Raw genomic sequence first — 27,145 nt, forward strand, 5'->3', positions numbered from 1 at the left:
AGTATGCACTTGATACAGTCAATGTACATAATTATGCCTCTAAAATCCAGCACATTTCTCCCATATTTTCTGTTCCTTCCAGGACACTATTAAATTCCGCTAATCCCAGTCACTCTCAGCAGAGATGCCTTCATTTCCCAAAGGCAAAAGCACAGTTCTACCATTGTTATATCTGGGAAACTGGAGAACATACTTTGGAATGATGTACAAGGATCAGATATTACTGCTGTCATTCTGTAATAAATGATTTGATTTGCTAGTAAAGACGGGCTCAGACCAAATCTTCAAGGCTCAGCACCCCTATGTATTGTGGGAAACTGGCTCAGCGCTTGTGCTCAGCTTTAATAGTAACTTAGTAAGAAAAAGTCGACAATCCAAAGTACTGTGCCAACTGTGTTTGTGCACAACCTAGCACAGGACCTGGTTTTGCACTTCTCAGAATACCATGCTCTGGGCCTAAAAGTAAAATGAGGAACTACAGAACAGGAACGAAGCATATTCCCCCAAAACCCAGACTATCTATGCACCTTTCAGAAGAAGCATTTTCCCCTGGATACCCAGACACTGACAACTCAGTTGATGATGGCTATTCTACACAGAGCGATTGTCAATGGTGTCAACTGTTCAACCGTTTAAATGACACAAAGTACTTCTTCTGGCAACAGCCTAAAAAAGCAGCCATGTTTCAAATCGGCAACAGAGAGCAGAAGTATGTTTGGATAACCTACATATAACTCGCCTAAATAGAACACCTAGGTTGGTTTTAAACCTAGAGAAGGGATTGCATTCTCCCTAACCAAACTGACCTTGTCATCCTTAAGGAGTGTTTAGACCACCGGGCACTGCAGCCTGAGACCACAGACAGGCAAAAAGAGAAAGATTAAATTTACTCCTAAAACAAGAGCATTGTCACTTACCACCTCTGAAAAAGCGGACACTGAACTGTAAAATCTGGAAGTTATGGAAGAAGTTGCATGCCTTAGAAGTGCAATACATTAAGTCCCAGTAACTTCACAGAAAAGGATTTCACTGTTCCACTTCAGTATGACAAAGCCCCTCACCAGAGGCTCTTACAGGAAATGAACAGGATAATAAGCACTTGGCTCATAGAGCAAAGAAAGGTTATGAGCAGGATATACAATCATCTGTGCTGGTAACGTTCATAAGCTACCTCGAAAACGAGGTGGACATCACGATGCATTTTGCAGAAAATACACCATTACTCAGGATGACCGAATTCAACTCTGACAGCTACAATTACACATGGATCTCAAAAAAACTGAGTGATAAAAAGGGGAAATGAAACATTACGTGCAAAATAAAGTGCACAAAGGGATTATTCTTTACATACACAGTCATGAGCTCTGAAAGAACTGCTATCACTCAGGGATGAGGTCTTGGAAAAACTGCAGCTAGTTCTCTGAAAATAAGAGTTCAATGATTATCCACAGTCAAGAAGGAAGAGAAATTAGTTACTGGTTGTTAGGGAAGGAACTAAGAATAGAAATCATCCTGCTTTACAAAATCCATGTGGCAACTGCATCTTCAACAGCAAAACCTCAGTAATCCTAACTTACTAAGATACAGTAGAAAGAGGGAACGAGATACTGTATTAGATGAACATGTGGTTTGCTGCCTTATGGCAGCTGGGTGGGGTTTTTTCAATCCGCACAAGCAGCGGTAAATATTTCTACAATAATTAAAGACCCTACAACCATAAAACCCCAGGAACAGTGATGAGTGTACTTCAACTGTTCGCCACTAGTTGCACTAATACTTGCCTTGACCTGAATTTCCTGCTAGGCTAGGCAGTCAGGTTTTGAATAACCTCCTGTCTTTCACAATCATCACACCTCATGCCAGTGGATTGGCAAGAAATTGTAGATAAGCAATATTTTGACAGTGGGTAGAAGATGAGGAAGAGTGAAGGCTGAAGTCTGCTGCTATTTTAGTCTATGTAGCATAGTACAGACTATGAAGAAGCATGTGCTGTCTCGGACATGGGATGTGTCCAACTGAGTACCTGATGTAGACATCTATGCCAGAGCAAGCTGCAAGTTGCTCTTGACAGTACAGTGAGCCTACAGGACTTCAGTGAGCACAGTCAACGGAGATCTCACTTCAGCCAAATGTCACGGACATTACATCAAATGATTCATAACTGGAACTCCACTGCCTGGGAGAGGCAAGACAACTTGCTCAGATTCTCAAATTAGCTAACAACAGTCCTGCATTAAGCGACCCGAGAAACATAGATGATCCTATCAGAGGCAGTTAAGTAATGAGTTGCTGTATATACACATTTGCCATGCAGCAACAGTTAGATGCACCAATCCCCCTTCTTGGAAGGCTAGCAGATTTGGTAGAGTTATCTAGAAACTAACTAGTAAACACCAGTAAGCCCTCAGCCAGGAAAAACAGTCTCTCCAAAACAAACACAGGCTTACCAAAAGTAACAATTCTCACAGTGATTTACTTTAAAATAAACAAACGAACAGCAAGCCTTTTTATTTCCCCTGTTATATTTATTTTTCTTTTACGGGGCACAATGAAAATTTCAACTTTTGCTTATTTTCTTTTCCCTTGTAAAACAGATGGTTATAGCCACCAATCTAAAATCAGTATATACTTCAGAAGGTCTCAAATTAAATTTTCACATTTCCTAATGATAAAAGAGGCACATGTGCCAGCAGTAGCTGAAATAAGAACAGTTTAAGCAATACTTGCTTAAAAAGCTGCTCTGACTGCTATTTTAAGGCAGGTTTGGTGAAAGTTTGACAAGCAGTTTCCTCAGGAAATGAAAAGAATTTTGCTACAGAAATACATTAACTTTGATTGAAAAGAGGCTTTTAGAAAATACTTCATCAGTGTGCAATTACATTGATGCTACACTTCCTTTAGTTAGAAAGATAGTAATTAATCTTTTTGTTCAGAATTCAGACTCCTCAGCTGTTCCTTTACCTGGCAGGAATGGCACAAAAGGAAGGCAGGCAGTGATGCTTTATTGTCACAAAAGGCAGAATTTTCTCGAGGAATTAGTAATTTGGGTGACGAGCGCAGTCCCCAGGATTGCTCAGGCTGTGTTCTCAATGATAACAGCAATACCTTGTCCACCACCAATGCAAGCTGACCCAACAGCATATTTCCCACCACGACGCCTGTACAGAAAAAACAACAGGGAGAATTATTTCTATTTATGAAACCCTAGCAGCTGTTGTCCTGATTTTCTGAAACTAGCTATCAATTAGGTACTACTAAAGACGATGTTCTACAATGTGTATGTTCTTTTTCTAGAAAAACATCATGAGGCCTGAACTGATGTTGGAATACTTCTGTAGAAAAAATAGGAGTTGCAGGTCTGAGTCTTTTGCCATCTGAAAGACAGTAGGTTATATTGTTCTTACGAACACAAAATGGCAAAGAATGACATATTTGAAATACTTGTGGTTTCACCACATAATAAAAACGACAGAAGTAAAATACAATTTTATTGCCTAGGTAGTTTTTTAAAGCTAAGTTTTCTACAGCTTTCCACAAGGTGCAAATTAACTGTGGCTTTATGGCTGGACACTAACATCGTGCTGCAGGTCCAAGCGAAAAGGTAGAATGATCCGTGCCCCGAGGGTCATTAAAAGAAAAAAAAAAAAAAAAAAGGAAAATTCAGACTGAAATGGGGCTAAGCGTATCAAGCAAGCCAAAAGACTTCAAACTGCTGAAAACTGACTAAAAGCGAAAGAAGGTGATGACAACACCTTTTAAATACACCTTGTTAATAAGGGAACAGGCTTTGCTCAAAGGCCATTTCAAAACAGGAAACCTTCCCACTGACTATGGCAGGCTTGGATCAGATCTCGAGGAAGCAAAAAACCCTGTAATGACAGCAGACTGGAATATGAGGCAAGGTGCAGGACCTGGGCTCAGCACAAAGTTAACAAATTCATACAGGAACTGCTACACTGCAGTGAGAAGAGTTGAAAGCTAGTCAACTGGAAGATTTTTGTCACGCAGCATCCAGACCAAAAATCTTTTGCAGGTGTAACTACATCAGCACTGCATCGACTTACCAGCGGCTATCGGCCACATACATACCTTAATTCATGGACCAGATGAGCTGTGATCCGTGATCCTGAAGCACCCAAAGGATGACCCATAGCAATGGCACCTCCGTTGACATTGGTTTTTTCAGGGTCAAGGCCCAGAACTTTTTCAACAGCTAGATACTGAGGTGCAAATGCCTCATTCACCTACAACACCAGAGAAACAATACCACTGTTCATGTCTGACTTTCCACACAAGCTTTCAGCAGCATGTGCGCACACAAGATTAAATGAGGTGCGCTTCTTCTTTAGGTCATTTTGATTGCGAAATGTATTAAACATTATGTTTATAAAAGCATACTCTGACAACATAAAAATTGTCATGCCAACCCAATTCAAATTCAAATCCTTCCAGAACATGTGATACAAACCAAGAATGTAGTATGTTTTATATAAAACCAGGCATGGCATATTCTGATGCCGTGTGTTTGTGAAGAGCCTACAGCTCTGACAAAAAAGGGCCTTGTTCACAAATGGAGAAGTATCACTAACTTAAAGCATTAACAGTCCAGCCAACAGAGTAAAATTTCTTGTCACATGAGGGTATTATTTGTTCCATGGAATGCTATCGTGCCGTTTCCAATTTCCACGTGCCTTGGATTTTTGTGATGACTGTGCAACTGTGTGTTAGAAGCTGGATGGACAGAGGTCAGACAGGCAAGCTAAGACAGGTGGGCTCCAGACACGCAGAAACACTTACCTCATGAGGGCAAGCTACACATATGAGTGGTATGTTTCTGCTATGAAGATCAGGAATAACTTCACTGCTTATATTAAAACTCCTTACCTCTACCAAATCCATGTCCTTCAGAGTCAATCCTGCTTTCTTCAGAACCTCTGTAATTGCAGGTACAGGGCCTATTTGGAAATTTTATGTAGTTAGTTAAATTAAAAAAATAGAGGCTTATAAACACGTTACACATAGGATAGCTTCATAAAGTCTCATCAAATCCCCTCCCACAAGCTTCTGTGCAGCCAATGAATTCTGGATATGCCACTCACCTGCTTTATTAGGTGGTAAGAGAACCCGTAAACCTCAAAACTATTTGGCAGCCTTCTCAACACACTGCCAGGGAAAGTTAAGAGTGTCAGTACTGCTGCACAACTATGTTGGCAAACACAGACATAGCTTTCAAGTCAAGAGAACTGACAGTCCCCAGCCAAATAAAAAAATGTCACAACACTTTTTGAGGCATTCTCCTTCCCAGTACTCTTGCTTCAGTGTATTCTTTCCTCACAACTTGCTGCCTCCAGGTATACAAAAAAGAAAAAGTTCTAGAGTTTGCCAGTCATGTGCTTAGTTAAGGGTATTGTTTTGGTGTTCTTAATATACTTTATCTGAAAATCTTCTAGTAAAAAAACCAATAAACTGTTCCCTTGGACCAGGTCCCAGCCGACTGAAGACAGGACAACTATTTTTGGAGAATATTTGAGTTTGGCAGTAAAACTGTTCTCTGAAGGAAGCGGACTTCTATGACCTAATGTAATACACTACAGAGGAGATTAATCTCAAAGCACAGCTACCTAAGGGAAAATACAGTCAAAGAGAATTTGAAACAGTTAATTAGATATGTGCTTGTAGGATAAAGATATTGAGAAGTTAGATGGTAGCTGACAAAAAAAAAAACCCAATCCTAAATGCTATCTCAGTACCAAAAGATGGGTTTTGAAAACTCATAGCTCAAAGAATAAAAAAAAAACCATAAAGAGAAGTAAATGACTGAAGAGACAGAAAAATTAAAAGAAGGGCCCAGTTCAAAGCTCAGTGGATTATTAGAAAGCCTCAGGCAGCTTAATGCTAGACTCTAAATGCATCTCATTACAGACGGATTTTAGTATGCCTGTTACGCGTGAGAGTAATGGGAGGGTCTCATGTGGACAACACAAAGACCATTAGTGACAGCCAAGTAGACTTTTTTCCCCCTCTTTCTCTCTCTCCTTTTTTTTTAAAAACAATGACTTCTCTCACTAGATATTGTGAGGCAGGACTCCCCATCACTATCAGTATGTGAAAGGGCAGTTGCTTAGACTGAGCTCCTGTTCTCAGATCTGTTGCTGTCAAGTCAATGAATCTCATCTGGTCTTTTTGAGTTGCTGGGGACAAGCTGTGGTGGTAAGGAGTTAGGATACTAAATGTTTCTCCATGTGATTTATGAAGTTTTTAAACAAGCTAAAAGAGTTGCCTGACCTAGAAAGAATGGGCTAGTTTAGAAAGCACAATGACAGCATGAAGTCTAGTGAAAGAAAGCCTCCCTCTACATTTGCTTTGAAGGTTGTGTTAGTCAGATAGTCTGATCAAGAAAACAAACCTGACAATGCTTCATTTGCATTTCTACTGACACATGGAACCAGTCAACAATGACTTCTCTGAACAGAATGGCAGAAAGGAAAAGCGATGCTGGGATACAATGCTGTCTACAAACTAAACAGAAGGGAAAAATCCTGGGGTGTCTGGATTGGCTTGGAGGGTTTGTCTGTGTTAACAGCTACTTTATTAGAAAGCATAAAGAAAGGGACTAACAAAAAAAAGAGAAGTAGCTGGTTTGCCAAAATAATACCTGAATAGATGTGTATTCTGGAATCCAATCTTAGCTTGGGCAACTAAGTAACTGCTGAAAGGTGTACACACAGCCAATACACCTTCAGCAAGAGGCAAGGAAGACAACTCGGTTACACATTTAATAACGGGATTTGAAGCTTACAGGAAACAACTGAATTTCAGGAGAAAATCGGTTTTAGAAAACACTGAGAGTGCCAATTTTCTTGACTTACTAACAGAGTAAAAAAGGAAAATAAAGAGGTGTCTGTGGGACTACAGTTCAGTGCTCATGCTACAGGTCAGGCACTGCACGTGCCCTTTTCAGCTGAACCGAGGGGTGAGTCAGCCCCTCTGGTTAAAGAGGGATGGACTGACACCATGGGATGGACAGTCTCTCTGTAGTAAGGCACACAGTCTTCAGAGCTACCAGACTCGGCACACTGCAGACTCTTTGCTCTAGAATGCCCAACACATGAGTATTTTAATGCTGCTTGATGCTATAAAATAACATGCTTTATTGCAACTTACCAATGCCCATTATGGAGGGGTCACAGCCAGATGAGTGATATGCTACTACTCTTGCCAGAGGAGTGAGACTGTGCTTTTTAAGGGCTGACTCACTGGCAATGATGACTGCACCAGCTCCATCACACACCCCCTTGCAATAAGAGAGAAACACATTCTTAGTGCACGAAAATACAAACAAAAAACCCCCACACTTCAAACTAAATATGCCTCTCAAAAAAACCCCTTGAGTCCCAGACACTGTTACTAGCATTTAACAGACAATTGTATTAGTGTTAATTCAAAACAACAAACCACAATCTTTCATTTTTCTGTGGACCGCAAAAGAAAGTTAAATATAGTTGTTCAATTTATTTCAGTGTTTTAGAAGGGTAAACCACATCTTTGCCAACTTAAAGTCTCCCTTACACTGGAAATGTCATTCTGTAAACTTGCAAAACCACTATTAATATTGGATAATGTATGTACTATTAATTAAAAAAAGATACTTTACAGACACCCATACTTACTGTGCTTACAATCTATTTCAGGCAGGAATTCAGACTACACGATCACAGTGGTCCTTCTGGCCCAAAGAACATGGATCAATTGATTAAGAAAGTAAGTGTAAGAGGAACAGTCCATAATGACATGCTGCTAAGCACCAAGTCTGCTCTGCGCAAGAGCAAAATGTGGTTTGGACTAGAGAGGATACTAATTGCAGTACAAGGATGAGAGGCAGCAGTATGCCTGCTAATGCAATACATGATTTGTAAAGCAAGTGTTCAGTAATCATTGCCCTCCAAAAGAAAGCAGAATGGCTAATTCTACACGGCCACTACGGGAATAATTGCAGGCTGAGGAGGAAGTGTCAGTGCCTCGCTAAAAGAACAGTGCCAGTCCACAAAACCAAATTTTAGAACATGGGAGCAGACGGAAGGATCCCCTGCCATCTTGGGGCTGGAACAGTCAACCAGGGGCACTCTGTTGCAGAATGAGAGATCATTTTCATCAGGAGGCACTGCTGACAGCCAAAGGCAGCTCAGTGAGACATAAATACAGTAACAATACATTTGGAGAACCTTAGAGGTGACACGTGCACAACCCAAGGCTTTGACATACTCACTGAAGCATTCCCAGCCGTGACCGTTCCATCCTTTTTAAAGACAGATGGGAGTTTTGCCAATTGTTCCAGAGTGGTCTGGGGTTTTGGGTGCTCGTCCTTTTGCATACTTTCTTTCCCCTTTTTTGTTTTCACTTCAATTGGTGACATCTCAGCATTGAAGTAACCAGCATCATGAGCTGTAACCACAAAAAGGAAAACAAAATAACTTGATAAAAATATCAAGATGATTGCGCAGCATGACCAATAATGCTATTTTCATGTGCACACATTTTTTGCTCTATTTTAACCAGAGTCCAGGGACAGTACTGTTTATGTTTTATTTTGCTTAAATAGGCTGGTTGGTGTTTACTGTTTGTTTTTTTTAGAAACTGGGCAAAAAACTCTACAAATATACATTCTCAAACTCCTGCAAAGAAAGTCTCTAATAGGAAGTGTTATTTCAGCTTTAAATAACTGATTTTATTTTTTTTTAACCACTAGATTTCTGTTTGGTACACATCCCCCTATACTGTTGGTTTATTCTACGGCTCTGTCAGTTATCAACGGGCCAAGAAACTAAATCTCACTTACAGAGGAACATGGAAAAAATGCTGAGCCATTTCTTCTCTGTTGATAACGAGCATAAGTTATTGTGTATCAATTAAAATCCTGTCCAAGGTGCTCCTCCACAGGATTTCACAGTCAAGTTACAAACTCAGAATGGGATTCAGCTGCCTAAATAACCAGAGACAATTCAAAACATTGTAGGTATTTAAGATGCCCATAAGAGCATCTGGCCACATCACCTACCATAACCTTAGACACCAATATTCAGGTAATTAAATGCTACTTTTTGTATCCACCATGTTTTATTGTGAACACACAGATGTATCCTATCTCACATAACTGAACCAAGACTCTCAGCCACTTCAAATCATTCCACAAATGCAGCTCCAAGGGATTTAAAACTAAGGCACTGAAACTTCCATATCTGATGTTGTTTAGCTACCTCTGAACTTCTCAATAAATTCTACAAAATGTTTTTCTTTCCTTGCTAGCCACAGGACTCCCTTTAGTTGAGAATAAGATGACCTGGTCATAACAAGCAGAAATAAAAACAGCAAGGCAAAAATTCTAGAAAACAAGAAAGAAGCAAAAGCCTCTTCAGGGGCACAGTTTCTAGCAAAGGCTTCAGGAATTGCAGGAGTTAGCTAACAAGATCAGCAGGGAAGATAACACATGACTAAAAGAAGTTAGAAAAAGCACTGCTTCATCCATAGAAGAAAATATAAAGTTTTCCTTCAAGAGTAGCAGGTGTTAAATAGCACCATCATTAGAATCTAAAAGCATGTTTATATTTTTGCCTCTTATGTTCACTTTTGGGTTATAGCAGAGGCTGAACTCCCAGGATGATCCCTACGCATTCTACTGGTCTTTTGAAGTACCATCCTGTTTACACTATTCATCAACTTCACAGCAACCCAATGCCTCCCACTGATGGCTCTGGCCACTAAACCACCCAGAGAACAGTTTAAACACAGGTCCTCAACAAATAACCCCTCTTCAGATTCCATCTGCTCTAATCGTTTAAGAGTTGTCAAATAGCATATGATTTCCAAAAGAAAAATAATTTAGATCAATTATAGCACATGCTTGTATGCAAGAAGGATTGGGGTTGCTGTGGGACAGGACCGTTCTGCAGCTGAGAGGAAAGAAATAGGGGGAGTGAGGCACGCTGGGGACAACATTGCTCTGTCGCAGGCAAGACAAGGGCAAGGCATCCCACCAAAGGGGCACCAACAAGCCATGTTCATAGAATCTGAGAATGGTCAGGGTGGGAAGGGCCCCCTGGAGACCATCTAGTCCAACCCCCCGCTAGAGCAGGTTCACCTACAGCAGGTTGCTCAGTTGTGTCCACACAGGTTTTGAGTATCTCCAGAGAAGGAGACCCCACAGCCCCTCTGGGCAGCCTGTCCCAGGGCTCTGCCACCCTCGAGGAAGTTTTCCCTCATACTCAGACGGAACCGCCTGTGCTGCAGTTTGTGCCCATTGCCCCTTGCCCTGTCTCTGGCCACCACTGGAAAGAGCCTGGCCCCGTCCTCCTGGCACCCGCCCTGAAGGTACTTGTATGCACTGATAAGCTCCCCTCTCAATCTTCTTTTCTCCAGGCTGAACAGCCCCAGCTCCCTCAGCCCTTCCTCATCAGGGGGATGCTCCAGTCCCCTCATCATCTTGGTAGCCATCACTGGCCCCTCTCCAGTAATCCATAAACATGAATGCTGTTCAGGCAGGAGGTTACATGTGACAGGCCAATGGCACTTGCTGCCTGGATGACTGCTGAACGTCCACTAGGAAGACACAGCAAGCCAGTGGAAAGGGGCTCATCACTTAACCTGCTGATAAACACAACACCTGACTCCGTATATTCAAAGCCAAACCCCCCAGGAACGGGCTACTTGTATCACAGGGCAAGCAAAACCATGAACTATAGTATCTGCAAATCAAAAGGCAAATCACACCAAGAGCTACACAAAACTTAAAAATACTTTGACTCTATGCTAAAAACTGACTAGATTTGAAACTAGTATCATATAAACACTTCCATTCCTAAATTTACTAACCAGCTTTACATCTCTGTTGTGTTTTGAATGCGTATCGGTCACAGTCCTCTCGAGTGATATTGTATTTTGCAGCCAGATTTTCAGCTGTAATTGCCATAGGTATTTTAACATATGTATCTGTCAGAGCTGCCCACAATGTGTCTTCCAACTGCAAGAAACATTATGAAAAGAAAATTATGAAGCACAGCATCATTAACATTTACTACTTCTAATTATTCTGCAACCTCTTGGAAACTAATGCCTTTTTGTCAAAATTAACTCAGGTTACCTACAGATAATTTATTTAAATTAGAACAAACAGACTGCAAAAGAGTATGCAAGTTCTTATGTGTTATTTTATTTTATTTAATCAAGAATTGTACTCTAGTGTCTAGAGTCAAAGGTTTCTGTAGGTAAAACATTTCAGGTGAGAAAACACTCAAATCTAACTTCACTTAACCAGATAAAAGGCAAGATCAGTCAGTCCAATATAGCATAGAAAAACCAAAGGACTGAAGCACTAAAATAGCCTAATTTAGCATTCTTATGTTGGTTATGACCCACTGAGTAAACTGTAATTATCAGGGCTGAACTGCATCCTGCTGCAGGTTTCCCACACTTCACCGAGGATTTATCATCAGAAATTTAAAAATAACTTGTCTGTCAATGGATTTAACTTCATGTTCCTACTTTTAAGTGAGAGATGCTTGTAACTTGGAGGTATACATGTTCTTTACCAGCCAGCCTTCCATTAAAAAAAAAAGGCTCTATTTCACAGCCTCTGACAAGTTTTTATGTTATATACAGGCTCTGATGGAATGTACCAAGCAAACAAAGTTTTGTGTCTAAGAGTTTGTTGATAACGTGTCACATGGAACAAGAATTCAAACATGGTTTTGGAAAACCTAGAAAACCAGCATGCCTAACAAAATTGCCTGAAGCTACTGTTCTGATAATGTCTGAATACTGAATAAATGCTTTGAACAACTAAATCTGGATCTGATCTCCAATAATTTCGTTTGCAAGGATACAGCGTCTACAGACCTGATACTTTATGTTGTTCTGTAAATGTGACTTTGTTCAGAGAGGAAAGTAAAAAAAGTACCAGACCTTGAGTTCTGCTCCTAATCTGGTTCCAAATCTAATGTTTCGAACTGCATAAGGAGCTTGGCTCATACTTTCAGCTCCACCACACAGAACAACTTCTGATTCATTAAGGCAAATCTCCTGTTAACAGAAAAAATAAAACAGGTCTAGGATTTAGTTTGCTGGTTTTGTAAGGCAATAACAACTGTTTTAGAAAAAGATTTCATCACCTACAAAGCCACACACACCGAATGAGTTCAAGCTCAGCCATGTGTACATTTACGAAGGGTTTAGCCTTCTATTAAGATTGGGGTCCGTCTCTTTCATTAGGTGTTCCTTCTTCCTTCTTTCAGCCAGGAATGATTATATCAATGAGGGAGGAAGAGAGTAAGAGTGCACACATGTGACAGGACAGAGGAACAAAGCCATTAAACATCTGCATGCTTGTGTGGTTAGGTTCACAGATGGTTTAGATTATTTATTTTTTTTGTTTTGAGCTCCCAATCTTCTCAAAAGGAACACAAATTAAACTTCAAAGCCTGAAACTAGACCTTACAATTCTAAAAAAACCAGGCATCATCTCAGAAAACATTAGCCAGGTAAGCTGACAAAAGAAATCCCCGAAACACACTAATTCATCATTGGCAAAGCACACAGAACCTAAAAGCCCCAATTCCTAAATGTGCCATCAGACCACTCAAAAAATTCTGCTTCCTTAAAATGAATCACTCAGTTGGACAGATAACGTTATTTGTGTAATGGAATGGAAGCAGATGAAATGATATGCCTTTGAGACAACTCGTTAATAATTAGTATGAATGATCTGTAGTAATATGTGCTGAGATGCTTCCTACAGTTACCAAAAACTTTGTGCACATTTAAGCAGCTCAGAATAGAAGCTGCAGCTTTGTTGTGTGCCAGAATAATACAGAAACATTAACTGCATTGATGAAATGCTGTCTTTGGAAAAGGTCTCACAACCATACTTTTGATACAGGTGGTCAAATTCTCCAACAGATTTTTTCTGCGTAGACCAACACATCTTACAGCCTTTGCAGAAAGAGCTAGAAAACAGTCAGATTGGTATTATTGTAAACACGTAACCTTAACTCTACATTGTCTCCCACATGCTTTTCTTCTAAGGAATCAGACCTAAAGCAATTCTCTGGTCAAGGGGAACTCTAAAAAAACCCAAACAACAATCCCCAAAAAACCCCAACCAAACAAACCCCAATTACACGGTTGCTCATAAATAAGGTTATTCATAAAATAACCTTTAATTTTGTTAAGTCTAGACCACTGCTAGTTGTAGACCACTGGTCCATATGAGCAAATGAAATAAAATTCATTGTACCATTTTAATCAGTGGGTTTGGCCAGCCGCTCAAAAAGAAGTTGATTTTCTTCTAATTTAAAAGAAGTGATGCTATAAATTATCTTACCCATGAAAGGGTTTCGATCTTTGAACAAAAACACACTTAAAAGCACAGGTTGCTGCTTACATAGAGAATATAAACAACAATCAGAAGATGAAAGCCTGCTGTAGTGATTCGGATGGCCAGTAATTCCAATCCATGCAAACAGGATCACAAGAATGCAACCACATTCACAGCTGAGCTCTATTCACTGGCTAACACTTGTTGCATTCCTTACATTAAACTTTTACATTAAATAAATGTAAGTCTGCTTACTTTTAAGTTTATTAAAAACTTACATTAAATAAAAAAATAGCTAAAATTATGATTTTTAAAACCAACCACAAAATACGGCACTGTGGAGGCTGAACTCCTGCACAAAACCATGCAGGACAACAGGAAGACTCTACCAGTGCTAGCTAAAAATCCATGTTCAGACTCATCCCAAACATGAAGTACACATTTCCACACACATCTCTCACATTAGCAGTCTGATAAAAGTTACGACTAATCCAGAAATACAGAGCTTTGTACCTGACATCCGCTGGCAATGGATTGGAAACCAGAGCCACAAAGTCTGTTGACAGTGAGGGCTGGAACTGGGACAGGGACTCCCACACGTAAACCGACATGTCTTGCAATATAAATCGCATCTGCGGAGCTCTGCAGACAGAACAAATAGGAGGTTTTGTTACACTTTATTTTCTTTGGAGAGCAAAAGTCTTGATGAAATGGTGTAATCTCATCACTGAAAAAAGTTAGTGTATATTCAGCAGAAATCCTGCTAGTCATAAGGAGCACTTTGATTCTCTTTAAAATGACACCATCCCATATGACCAAAAAGGGCCAATGTTTTAACGTGCACTTTAAAGAAACTGTGTGTCATAAAAGCTCGATATTAGGCAAAAAACAGGACTACAGATGTTAAAGCTGAAGTTGGCAACTTACTAGTCTTACATTTTCCCTTATCCCTTATTTTCAAAGCAGCACACAGGCAACAGACTGTTGTAAGACCACATCCTGACTGGCAAGCAGCAATTATTTCAAGGTAGATTAAAATTGCTCAGACATCCAGGGGAAGGGCCCCCAAAAACCAGACAGTGTGGAAAATGAGACTGCTTTGCTGCTTCATATCCACTTTGTGAAATTTCATCACTGTGACGTTCTAATTGGACACTGGCCTGTTCTAACAAAGCAATCTCATTCCTCCAAAGCTTTTCAAAGACAGTTCTGTCACATTTCTATTTCAAAGCAAAGTGCCACACCCTTCAGAACCCACTCCTTCAATAAACCGGGTCCAACAGGAGATGAAACAAAAACAATTCAGCTTCTGCGTTTCAACTGCTGAGTCAACAGATGATGATGGACACAGGTACAGGAAAAAAAATTGCGCACTGCTATAAGTTTGTAATGGATCTTTTCCAAACAGAGAGAACACTTATGCTCCTGGGGATCATGCCCTAAGCCAGTACGTATTACAAACACAAAGTCATGTGCGCAATGCTATGTGCCAATGCAAGTTCAGAAAAAATAAATAAATTCATCAAGCAACTTCTGCTGAAGAAGGGGAGTTTAAAATGGTCATACATTCATAGTTATTTAAAGTTGATCAAGTAATACTTAAAAGAGATCCAGGACAAAAACCCAGAAGATCTATTGGAGTGGGGGAGTATGATGCAAAGGAAAACAAATGTAATTTCAACATGAAAAGACATTTTATTAGGAGAATACTATTTTTTATGCAAAAGCATTACAAGAGATTTGGATGCAGCAATTTTTTGTTTTCTAGGCTGCAAACAGTTCTTACAAAACCTAAAATATTTATTAGAAGAAGCTGAGATGGTAGCTGTAGGAGACAGAATAATCAAAAGCTACTCTTTTGGCCAAAAATCCTTAAGAAGGAATACTGCACCTTTGTTAACTTATCACAAAAGTTCTCAGTTATTTGTTTCTTTCGCACCCTTGAAACACTCAGTACAAAATTAGAGTGCCTACCCTTAGTAACAGTGAAGTCAGAATACACAACAAAACCAAACCAGAAATGCCGTTTGCTGTCTTGCCTAAAACAAAGACCTTCATCTACATATGTGGATAACTCCAGTTTTCCAGTGCTGGTGCCCCACATACAATAGCATCTGCATCACAAGGTCTTTGGAAAAGATACGATTGTCCAAATGTCTCTGCCAATCAAGGCTTGTATCCTTCCAGCTCAGGGTAAACTCATATCCACTTGAAAAAGTTCCATAGAAAATAGAACAGAAATACTCAAGGGAAATGGACTCAAGTCAGTTACAGTCTCCAGAAAGAAAGGGATTTACACAATCCAGTGAAAACCTACTAATCACTGAGTGCAGCTCAAGTCATTAAAATACGAAAAATGTACCAGGGATGAGCAACGAACCATTTAATGAATCCACATGTTTTGGAAAATCAGCTTGTCCTAGTTTAAACTGCCTTTGGTACTAAAGAAAAAGCAAGCTAAGCCTTGCTCCCAACAATACCAAAATCACGCAGGGCATGTCCCTTGAACACCAACAGGAAACACTACACTATAGATGCTACTTACCCATTTTGTTTCCACCCCTTTGGTTTATTCTTGGCTGCAAAACAGAGGTAACTATCTATAGGACCACACTGAAATCATATCACTGACCAGCAAGTTTTCCATGCTACCAACCTGCATGACGCTGCCGACAACAACACTGTCAATGATCTCAGGAGAGACCTTGCCAGCAGCCAAGGCCGCTCGAGCAGCATGTTCAGTCAGATCAGTGGCTGTGAAGTCCTTCAGCAAACCTCCATAGCTCCCGAAAGGAGTTCGCTTCGCTGCGACGATGAATACACCTGCAACAGAAGCAAGAATTATCCAGATGCACAGAACCTAACAGGCAGAAAGCCACTGAGTCAGCCTCAACTGGGTAACATCCTAAATTCACAAGCTTTGTAAACATAGGCAGTATGAAGCTACGTAGTTCCAAGATAAAGGAGATGTAGGATGGAGCAATGCTTTAGACAGGGAAGGCACGCAGAATTAACAGTCAGAAAGAAAAGCTGGGAATGTTTCAGAAATACTTCCTTTCCACAAACAAGTCTGGAGAAAAACAGTTTGGATAGCGAGCAAAGGAGGCTGCCACACCACATCAGACACCAGTGCTGGTGTACTAAAAGCATGGAAGCAACATCCCTGAAATCCCATAGTGGATACCTGTGAAATAATCAGATGAGGAACAGCTCTTCAAAAAAACAAAACCAAAGAAGCCAGCCCCTCATCCTAGAAAAGTGAGCAGATCTTTGGTTTATGCTCTGAAACAGTCTATACAAAGGGAAAAAAAAATAAAGCAAAACAAAAAAACTTTTAATATGCATTTTAATCTTCATTCCTTTAACTTAAGAGGAAAACCACTCCCTAATCAAAAACTTCATGCTATTTCCAGAATTTTACAAGTCATCTAAACTTCTCAGAAACTGGTAGACTGATGCTAAAGCAAACTCCGTTTTCAACTGACAGGAGATAGCATGCAAGCGTCCACGTACACATGCACTGGCCAGCAGCAGTCTATACAGGAATTCCAGCTTGGGAGAAGCCATGTCCGAACGAAAACAAACACGTACTGACTGCCTGTCACAGCCGCCTCTGCTTCTGTGTGCAGGAACATGCGGGAGGCAGCCTGTGAACTTTCCTCCAGTTGAACAACAGAGCTTGCATACCTCTCTCCTACAGCTGCCATGCAGCACCCACCCTTATTTTAAGTAACACTGCAATGATACATACAGATACAATGATGAAGGCAAATGAAAATGCCTCTTCATGAAGCTGCTCACAAAAGCTGCATTCAGACTTTTCTGTCAAGGCAGTGAGAGCCGTATTCTCTGGCTGGGTTGTCAGAGAGAAGGTGCTCCTCTGCCCCTCATGTATTTGGATCCCAAGCTACGTGATCACAGAAAAGGACCTTCCAAAGTGGCAAAGGTCAAGGCTCACCCCACTGGCAAGAGCCTTGAACACAGGGCTGGGCAATGAATGTGCTCAGAAGATCACCTGCAAAATACCCTGAAGCAGACTAAGCAAAAATTGCAGCCTGAAGGACAGGGTCAGATCTGATAAGGAGAAGCTGAGGGAGCTGGGGGGTCAGCCTGGAGAGGGGGGGCTGAGGGGAGACCTTCTGGCTCCCTGCAACCCCCTGAGAGGGGCTGGAGCCAGGGGGGTCGGGCTCTTCTCCCAGGGAACAGGCGACAGGACGAGAGGGAACGGCCTCACCTTGTGCCGGGGGAGGGTTAGGTTGGGAATGAGGGAAAATCCCGTCACGGAAAGGGTGGCCAAGGCTGGCACAGGCTGCCCGGGGGGCTGGCGGCACCCGCCCTGGGGGGATTTATAACACCTGTAGATGTGGCGCTCGGGGCCAGGGGTTAGCAGTTGGACTTGACCTTAAAGGTCTTTTCCAACCTAACCCATTCTGTGATTCTATGAATGTGAAAAACATTCATAGCAAAACAGAGTAACACCCTCGCAGCAGGATGCCACCCATGGGCTTCTTTCTGGGTACCCAGAAGACCTTAGAAAGAAGTCTTTGCTAAGCATGCTACTGCTGCTCCTGCTCCCTTAAAATGTACTGCTGACACAGTAACTATTAAATTCTGCTTCTCACAGTTTTGATTTCCTCAAAAGGAATAAACAGCTGCTAACTATTATACATCCAAAAAGCCTGCTCTTCAGGTCTTCACGTGTAGAGGGAACATCACAGCCATTACAAATACCTATCTCAAGAGGCCTCCGTATATCCAGCGGTCTGAAAAGTAACAAGGCTGGTCCTGCAGTACAGGTCTTGTGCCCAGGTTTGTTACAAATGCTCAGAACTGACCCCTTGTACACACAGTGTACGCCATATCCATCATCGGTTTTCACTCTTGATTTAACCACCACTGAACTGATACCAGCAAGTAGTTCAATTTAACCTGAAACAATTCTTAATCCATTGACTGAATGTTTTTTACATCGGTTGTACACATTTTTTTTTTAAAAAAAAAGCTGAAAACTGCTAACAGACACCAGGTGTGAACGCCTACGAGTTTTGTTTTTACAAAGGTGAGGATATTTTAACTTATTAATGTTTATGGAAAACAGATGTGCTCAACAGAGTTACTGCAGAATTAGCCCCTGGACTCTCTAAGCCAGGGGTCGTCAAACTTTTTAAACAGGGACCGGCGCGCAGATGAAGTGGCAGGAATTCATCTGCGGCTGCTTGGTTCCCCCCCCCAAGTCCCGGCGGGGGAGGGGGGGGCAGGGGGTTCTGTAAATACCGGGGGCCGGATTGAGGACCCTGGGGGGCCGTAGTTTGAGGACCCCTGATCTAAGTATTCAGGTAACAGATTTAAGTTTAGACCAGTAGTTTTTCATCTAACTAGCCAAGATATATTGTATTAACAATAATTTATGGAATGTTAAGTTTGAGTCTTCATTTAATGTTAACAACACCTGCAAAAAAACGACCCTTAGCTCTTTTAAGGATTATCTCATATTCCTAAGCTTATCTTCCCTTCAGCAAAGCAGGACTGGACACTCTGCCTTCCACCACTCCTCCTGCTCACCGATTTCTGCCCCTTCCAAAACTGTGCCGCAACCGCTGATGAAAAGGCTTTGCTGCAGATCAGCTCAGGGACCTGACCAAGCTAAAAAAACTCGTTCTCCTCCCTTTTGGCCAAGTTGCTGGTTATTCATGTTATTTGCTGAATCACATACACCAGGTTGCCTTACAAACAAACACTCTAGGGGCGAGGATGGAACTTTGCCCTTAAACCTTCCTTTCACAATAACGACACCTCTCTTGCTTTCACTGGGGCTGCTCACTGCTTCCCGCTCCTTCCCAACAGCAGGGCCAAAGCATAAACCAGAGCAGACCATGTAAGGGAGGCAGCTGAAGACCAACCCAGAGTCAGCAGAAAACAAGGGGCTAATTTTCATTTGGATCAGTTCTGTACCTGAGCTCACCTTCTGGTTGCTCAAAAAACCTGCACAGTAATTCAAGACTAACAGAGAAGGCTGGACTGAACCAGGAAAAGAAGCAGCAGTGCAACCTCTGTTGAGTTATGCTGTGTTAATCTGACCACAGAGCCATTCCCCTAAAGGGATATTACTTCAGAGCCTGCCTAACTGGAGAGACATCTACAAGTGCTACTCTCTCCACAGAATTTCAAGAGGGGCAACAAGGGATGGCTGGAGCCCTGAGCCAGAAAGAACTCTACGGCCTCTGACAGCTCTTCCCAAGTCACCATTAATTAGTACTGTGCAACATTACCATGGCAAGACTTCCAGAGACTCTGCAGTTTTCCAAGGTGATAAACACTGCATGAGAGCTGACCACTACCAAACGCATAGGTATCTGGAAACTTTTGGGGCTAGAAAGCAAAAGATCACTCTGAATCCTTATCAAACACTCAACTCAAGACAGCTTTTAATCTGGTTTTGTTAACCTGCTATTATAGGTTTGAAATACACCCTAACCCTCCAACATTTCTCAAATGTACTTTGTATGAAACTATTTCTTAGTCAGATCCTACTTTGAAGACCTAAAAAACAATCGTTAACCCCAAAAAAGTTAAGGAGCAACAACAATGTATGAAAACCACTGCAGCAAAGGATTAAAGATGATCCTGAAACAGGCACAGAAAACTAACAAAGGAGTATGGGCAAAGCCGCTTTCTGTATCACCCAGCTCGGCAGAGCAATGCAATATTACTGCGACACTGATTAGACAGGCTTTGGCACCGAAATCCCAAACCACAACACAAGACAGGCACAGTCTGTCAAGCAGCAAAGCACCGTCAAACAGATAAAAGCCCTATTTCAATCAATTTCAATTTTTTTTTTAAACAAGAACAGGTATCAAAGGGCATGTTTATCTCCTTTTTAAGAGAAAATTTAAACCACATTGAGCATGAAGCACCCCTTCACACAGAACACCTCCGGGAGCCACCGGTGCTTGTGGACTTTTTAGCCTGCACTGCCAGTGCCGACACAGGCAGGGGTTGGATGTGAGAAAAGAAATTTTCAGTCGCTGGTGCTTCAGGCAGCACCTCCAGCGACTCCGGGTCACTGCAGGCGAACTGGACAGGCAGGCATACCCTTTGCTACGGGTCTGCGTGCACCCGACCCGGCTTAAGCACCGCAGAGAGCCACACACAGGCCGTTCCGTTGTGTAAAACGGGCCGACACCGCGCCCCTTCCCTACCCCTCTGCACCTAACGCCGTTTATTTCCAGCTGAGGAAAATCCCCCCGGCGGGACAGGCACGGCTTCCCCGGCTCCACTCCGGATTCTCGATGGAGAAGCGGAGCTGCCGGCGGGCTGCGAGCCCCTGCAGCCGGGCCTGCCCCTCACCGCCGCCTCAGACCCGCCACCCGGCTCCCTCCGTGGGACACGGGCCGGGGACCCCAGGCCCCGCTCCCTAGCTCCCTCAGGGGGACACCGGGACACCGCCACCCCGCTCCCTCAGGGGGACACGGGCCCCGCTAGCCCCGCGCAGCCAGGAGCCTCACCCCGCAGCAGCGCCATCCCGCACCACACCGCTCCGCCGCGCCTGCGCCGCCGCACATTCGCCACGCTGGGGGCGGATCTATTTAAAATTTTTTTTTTCTTTGTTTGCTTGTGGAGTTTTACGTTGTTGTTTCACTTGGCGCCTATTTTCTTTCTGCTTACCGTATCCCCCGCCCCGTGCCTGGAAAGGACGACGCGGGTTTGGCGAATCGGCGGTGGGGGAAATGGCGCCGCCGCGTTGCCCTGGTAACGGCGGAGGGCAGGCCCCGGCCCAGCCCCGGCCCGGCCGTGCGGAGCCCCCGGTGCCCAAGCGCAGCTCCGCGGGAGCGGGGCCTGGGCTGGGGAAGGCACCGCAGGCCGGCGGCAGGCGGCCCCGGGGGCAGCCGCGCTCCCCGGCAGGGCCGGGCCCCCGGAGGCCGGGGCCGCCGTTGGTGGCTTGGGTGGGGAGTGGGGCTTGCCTCCGGGTCTCCCCGGGCACTGAAACCTCCCCGCTGTAGGCTGGCATTGATTATTTCTAATTTTTATATATTTTTTTTAATCAGCCGTAGGTTTTCTAGCAGGTGCTGTGCTCTAAGCCAGCAGGTTTTGCACGCTGGGCTCGGTGCCAGGGATCTTTTGCAGCAGTTTGTGTTAGCGGGTCCCATGAGGCCGGCAGGGGACCCCGCGCACAGAGACGGGTTTTCTTCTTATTTACGCAGAGATTAAAAGCTGCTCTGGTTGGTTTGCGACTGGCACGACTCCAGCAGCTTGTTATCATCCTGAAACGCGATATAATTTGCACTGTATGGATGATACACAGGAAAGGGGGGGTGGAGGCCTCAGCTGCACTACTGCGGACTGGGGAAGCTTTTTATCCTAATGAAGGGTGGGAGCAAAACCAACTAATATGATGCCATGTAAATCTGAACACAGAGTGAGTGCAAGTGGATCCAACTCGTGCAGGATCCTCCTCTGTAGAGCTGGAGGTGGATGTGGTCTCATTAAGCCATAGTAAGTGTGTTAAACTTGGCAAAACACAGCTCTGTGAACTGTGGAACCGTGTTGTATGCTATCTACCAGGTGAAAAAAAAAAAAAATGTCAAAGAGCCTGCCAGGGTAGGTGGTATCTTGCAGCTGATTGAAAACCAAGTGGGAGCACAGCCCTAGCTGCAGAAACCAATCCACAGAATGCTCTACACAACAGGAACCTTTCAAAGTTCTGGTGGTTGTAAACGCCTCTCAAGGCATGACTTATGTGTATAAAAACTTCAGTGGAACCGTTCACTGTCTGGCAGAAACTGAGAGGATCATTAAAAACATTTCACGTACAAATAAAATTTGCCATATGTTTTCATTAATGCAATTTAAGTTTTATAAATTTTCTGGAAGAAGAATGTTCTCCTGTGAAGACTCCCTTTTTTTATTAAAAAACTCACAACTTTCAACTGCTTCTCCCACATTAATTCTAGTGATTTCTTGGATCTATAGGTCGGTGAACGTACAGCAAGATGCAACTTTGTCTTTAAAAGTAAGCCGAGGGTTTCACTGTATTTTCTCTTTCTGCCATTGACTTCGTTTAAGCACACGCAGAAGGGCTGGCACTGCATGCCCTCTTCCCCATCAATTTACAATGGCCTTCGAGGCCGTAGGATTCCACACTCAGTTGGTTTCTAATTAGCTCGCAGTACTTCAGTACCTCTGAAATTATTGTAACTTCTAAACCTTTCAAACCTTCCCGTACAAGCTTTGGGACTGTTCATTTGTGTTTGCAAAGTACTTGGCAATTTGAAAATAGATGTTTCCAATATATAGAAGCAAATATTGAAAGATGTATTTTCCACATTCCCATTTTTGACCAAAAGTCACAATTTATTTAGAAGTGTTTATTTCACAATTTTTTTTATCCCCAGCTGAATATTACAGTGACCATTACAAGCATTTTCTACAAACAAAGGTGTAGTTTACAGATTTGTTCAAAATGGAAAAATCTTATATAAGCAGTAGTATTTCACCTACATTATTCACTCCCATTATCATTCAGCTTCTCTGACAGCAGCTATACCTTCTGCTTGTTCAGGTAATGAGACCTCACAAGCCCCCCAAAACCCCCAAACAAACAAAATAGACATTGCACTGTAGTAGCACATTTTTTGATAATTTTTTTTCCTTCTAATTTCAAATTAATTTGAAAGTCTTTGCCCAGTGGCATTTACATTTTAAAATAATTTGTATACTCATTGGGGAATATGCCCTCCAGATTGTTTTACCTAACATCGACAGTGCTAGAACTTCTTTCAGAAGAAGAAGAAGAAAAAAAAAAAAGATTTATGACTGTAATATAGATGTGAATGAATAAAGTTGGAGTAAAAAAGGTTCATGGCTGTTTAGGCAATTCATTTTAATTAGATTATATTTATATACAATGGAAAAATGCTAATTTTTCAGTTAAATATGGTCTGAAAGAATAAGTTTGCAGTTTTGCTCATTTACTATTGAAAATGGAGGAAAATGATGTGTTGTTTCAGGTGCGGCTTTTGCACATCACACAAATGGAGGGTCGTATCTTGCAAAGACTTTAGGTGGTGGTGTGATTTCAGTGTTTAAGTTGCAGTATCAGGAAAAATAACCACTAGGCTTGAACTCTGAAACATGCCCTTGTTTTGTTACTCTTGCTTGTATGAAGAGGTCCTCTCAGATAGTGGAATAAATTGCATAAGCAAAATACAGTCATTATATAGGATTGCATAAATTCAGTCTTGAGGTCTAATGTTCTTTTCTAGTCAACTCCTACACAACAGCTTTACTAGCCCAAAGACAGGCAACCTCAGCTACAAAATACCAATAAACAATAAAAGAAGGAAAAAAAATCAAACCAAGTTTCTGGTAAAATGAATCATAGAGGTTGTTGTGGATGTTCTCGTAGGTCAGAGAGCACATGACTGAACTCACACTTGGAAGCATTGGTCGCGTAGTGGTGGTGGTTTGTGTGATTTGGGTTTTTTGGGAGTTCATTTTTGGAGGTTTTCATTGGTGGTTTTTATCTCCAATATTCTCAATAGTGCTCTCTGAGATACATTATACATACAAAAATCGGTATAGGTCAGTCTTGTTTTCTTTCTAGCAACTTCAAAGTGTTTTTGCAAGACCTCCTCAGAGTGAGATTTTATAAGCAGGTGTATAAATCTACAGCCAACTTCTTATGAGAACAATAAAAATATTCCCACATTTTAATGCTTGTTTCAGAGAAACAGCGGTTGAGAAGTCAGTTACCTTAGTAACAGCTAAAGGCACACAGTGGGAAAATGCTCAACTTAATAAACAATATTTAAAAATAATGACAGATCTGGAAAACGGCCAGCTTTCTCAAAGCCATGCTTTGTGTTAAATTGGCTCTTTCGATAAAGAAGTGCCGATCTGAGGAAAAAAGGCATGCTTGAGCATAGCAATTTAACAAAACTAACATTTAAAAACAAATCTAGAAAATTGCTAACAGAAAAAATAATATATATATTAAAGATATTTCATACAGAGTCCTCTTCCAGATGGATTTTTATGGAGGAACTGCATTGTCACAGATCAAGACATTAAATCCCCATTTCCATCTAATACATATCAAGAGTTTTTAAGAAAGTCTCTTTGTTGTATATATAAATGATGATCCTTAAAATGCCAGTGAAAGACTGTTATCCCCTAGAAGACCGTTAACCACATTCTGTAATTGTGATCAGCAACAAAACTGTCATAGAATAGGATTCAGCAGCAACTGTCATTAGTCTGAACAATAAGCATTGGTTTAATCAATCTGTTGGGAATTGTACTCTGAATAATTTACATCAGAAAGAGGTAGAGACATGAAGAGCCTGAGAGGAAACTGCTGGCCTAAGGTGAATTGTGAGAACTAGCTATGTGTTAAAACGAAAGACTGAATTCTGCGTGGAATTTTTTTTTTTTTACATTTTTAAACTGTCATTAACTACTGTAGCATGGGATAAAAGTGATAGGATACAACTAAAAGATGAAATTCAGAGCACTGCAAAAACATTCATTTGCAAAACATGAAAAGAGGTAGAAACAATAAATAAAAATATTGTAGGTGAGCAAGTGACCAAAGAGCGTGGGCTCGCTGGGCACAGACAGCAAAACGGTGGCGTTATCCTTCTTGTGCATGAAGAGGAGATGAAGGCACTACTGAATATGCGCAGTACATGCAAATACTCAAGGACTTTAGCTTGGAGGTAGCGCAGGTACTATACAAGCAATAAATCTTCTATAATTAGCTGGGGAATCTTATCTTCTACAATCAGAGGAAAAGAGAACTTTTCCCTAGGGAACGGCCTCAAGTCTGTCTTTCAGTGGTAACAGCTGTGCTAAACCATGGGCCATCTGAAACAAGGTGTTTACCCACTGGTGTAGACCAATCTAATTCTTCACAACACTTGACTTTTTCTTAAAAAAATGTGCTTTTTGGATAGTAATATACATATATAGTACATACAGGACTATTACAGTTGGTATATACATAGATTATATACATGATGCTTAAATCAAAACACACTCCTTGATCTAAAAAGGTGATTGCAGCATGGCGGGATTTAGTTTATTTTTTAAAAGACTCCACATTCTATTTTAATCCCCAGACCAGATAGGGTACCTGGTCATGAATTTGCTGTTTGGATATGTTTTACACCAACTAAAAGTAGTCAGATGCAGAGAGGTGTTTTTGAATGCTCCTTCATCACTGTGGTATTGCTGAGACTTCAGGAACCACAAAAGCAGGTGAGTTAAGATCTACTTAGAAACAACTGTTATGCAAGCCAAAAGGGCAGGAAGCTCATCACAAAGTGCTGAGACGAGAGGCACTTTTGCTGCTGACAAACATCTTAGCTGCATTTTGGCATGCTGAGCTACGGCAGCAGCATCGCCGCATCTGCACTGGGGTCCTTGTAGAGCATCCCTCAGCCTCGGGAAGCCACCTTTTCCCCTTCTCGGCAGGGAGAGTGGTGCTGCTGTAATGGAGAATTCAACATGCCATAGCAAGTACCAAGAAAAATCAGCAACTGCACTTGTGAGTAGCTGCCCCCTTTCCATGGCTGCATAGCAAGGTCAAAGGGTTGGCTTGTTTTTATTTGTAAGTCAGATAAAAAGAAATCCTAACAGAATTTGAATTGCTTGCAATTATTCATTGAAGGTTGTTGTAGACAAGGAGTTCGTGTTCACACTTAAAGAAATGGATTACATTACTAACACATTATCATTCTTTTGTTAAAAGATTTTGTTAAAAGATCATTCTTTGTTAAAAGATTTTGTTGCTTATCCATTCTCTTTTTGGTTTAAAATTTTCTTTTTTAAAGTATTCTTCACTTATAAGCCCTGTATTTTCACAACTGGTAAAATTTTGGGTGGCTTTTGAACTGAATCGAATTTTTCCATGGACTGCTATAAGCTAAGACTAACCCACTCAATGTAAGTAGGACTAGGGACCTGACAATTAAACTGGGCTGCTTTAGCACGTCTTATCTACACCTGACATTCTGATACAGGCCACACAGGAGGTCTAGGAACCTTGACAGACACTGGAGGAAAGTTTTTCACTTTTGAAAGCAGAGGGAAAGCCAACAGTAGGGATCAGGATGACACTCACCTACACTAGAAGCAGGAGGCCTAAGGCAGTCCCTTTGTCTCCATACTATTTCACTAGGACAAAACCTTCACAAGTCACTAATGCAAATCTGGTAAAGGAAGAAAGTCTGAACTGCCAATCTAATCAAATTCTTATGAAGCAGATGTACTTAGTGTAGTTAGGAGGAGCAACAGCATTTCTCAAACATAGAATTGGTGACAAATTTGACACTGTGGAAACAAGCAGCGTCCAAGCCCGTTACGTTAAATGGCACGATAAATACATATTTGCACCTTCTGCAGTTCACTTTCTCCACTCACTAGCATGATGCAGTTACTAGCAAGAACAGGAGGCAGAATTGCATGTCCCATTATTAATACATCCAAACCCACCCAGCTATTAGACAAACTACATCCTTCAAGGCAGCATAGGTGTTTCAGATTTCATTTTAGATTTAACTCATTTCTTCATAGACACCTGCAAAGATCAAAGCTGTCTCCCACTCACCATTCTTTTTTGTTAGTGATTATGGGCTTTGAACTATGTCAATGTAAAATCAAGCAGTAAAAAATAAATCTACATTTCAAGTATCCTTATTTCTGAGCTGCAAATTAGCAAAAAAAAAAAAAATCACATAGAGATCAGTCTCTTTTTTTACTGTACAGTTTCACATC

At 41.7% G+C, this 27,145-nt stretch overlaps 1 protein-coding gene across 1 annotated transcript; it reads right to left on the reverse strand.

The window, feature by feature from the left end:
- Positions 1-2,504: 2,504 nt before the first annotated feature.
- ACAA2 (acetyl-CoA acyltransferase 2) lies at positions 2,505-20,965 on the reverse strand. Its single transcript, XM_037373944.1, has 10 exons — positions 20,875-20,965; positions 16,023-16,189; positions 13,880-14,008; positions 11,956-12,072; positions 10,867-11,014; positions 8,267-8,442; positions 7,165-7,294; positions 4,885-4,955; positions 4,090-4,244; positions 2,505-3,158 (listed from the first exon to the last, which is right to left on the reverse strand). The coding sequence occupies exons 1-10, from the start codon at positions 20,888-20,890 to the stop codon at positions 3,074-3,076; spliced, it is 1,194 nt and encodes a 397-aa protein (XP_037229841.1). The 5' UTR covers positions 20,891-20,965; the 3' UTR covers positions 2,505-3,073.
- Between the last annotated feature and the right edge of the window lie 6,180 nt (positions 20,966-27,145).

The sequence above is a fragment of the Falco rusticolus genome, chromosome Z, assembly GCF_015220075.1.
Source record: "Falco rusticolus isolate bFalRus1 chromosome Z, bFalRus1.pri, whole genome shotgun sequence".
Taxonomy (NCBI): domain Eukaryota; kingdom Metazoa; phylum Chordata; class Aves; order Falconiformes; family Falconidae; genus Falco; species Falco rusticolus.

Bases quoted from the DNA above. Each gene is read 5' to 3' on its own strand.
- ACAA2 (XM_037373944.1), bottom strand. The intron at 7,295-8,266 runs GTGAGTATGTCA...TCTTATTGCAAG, and splicing joins TCACGGCTGGGAATGCTTCA to GGGGTGTGTGATGGAGCTGG. The intron at 4,245-4,884 runs GTAAGGAGTTTT...CTGGTGTTGTAG, and splicing joins AGGACATGGATTTGGTAGAG to GTGAATGAGGCATTTGCACC.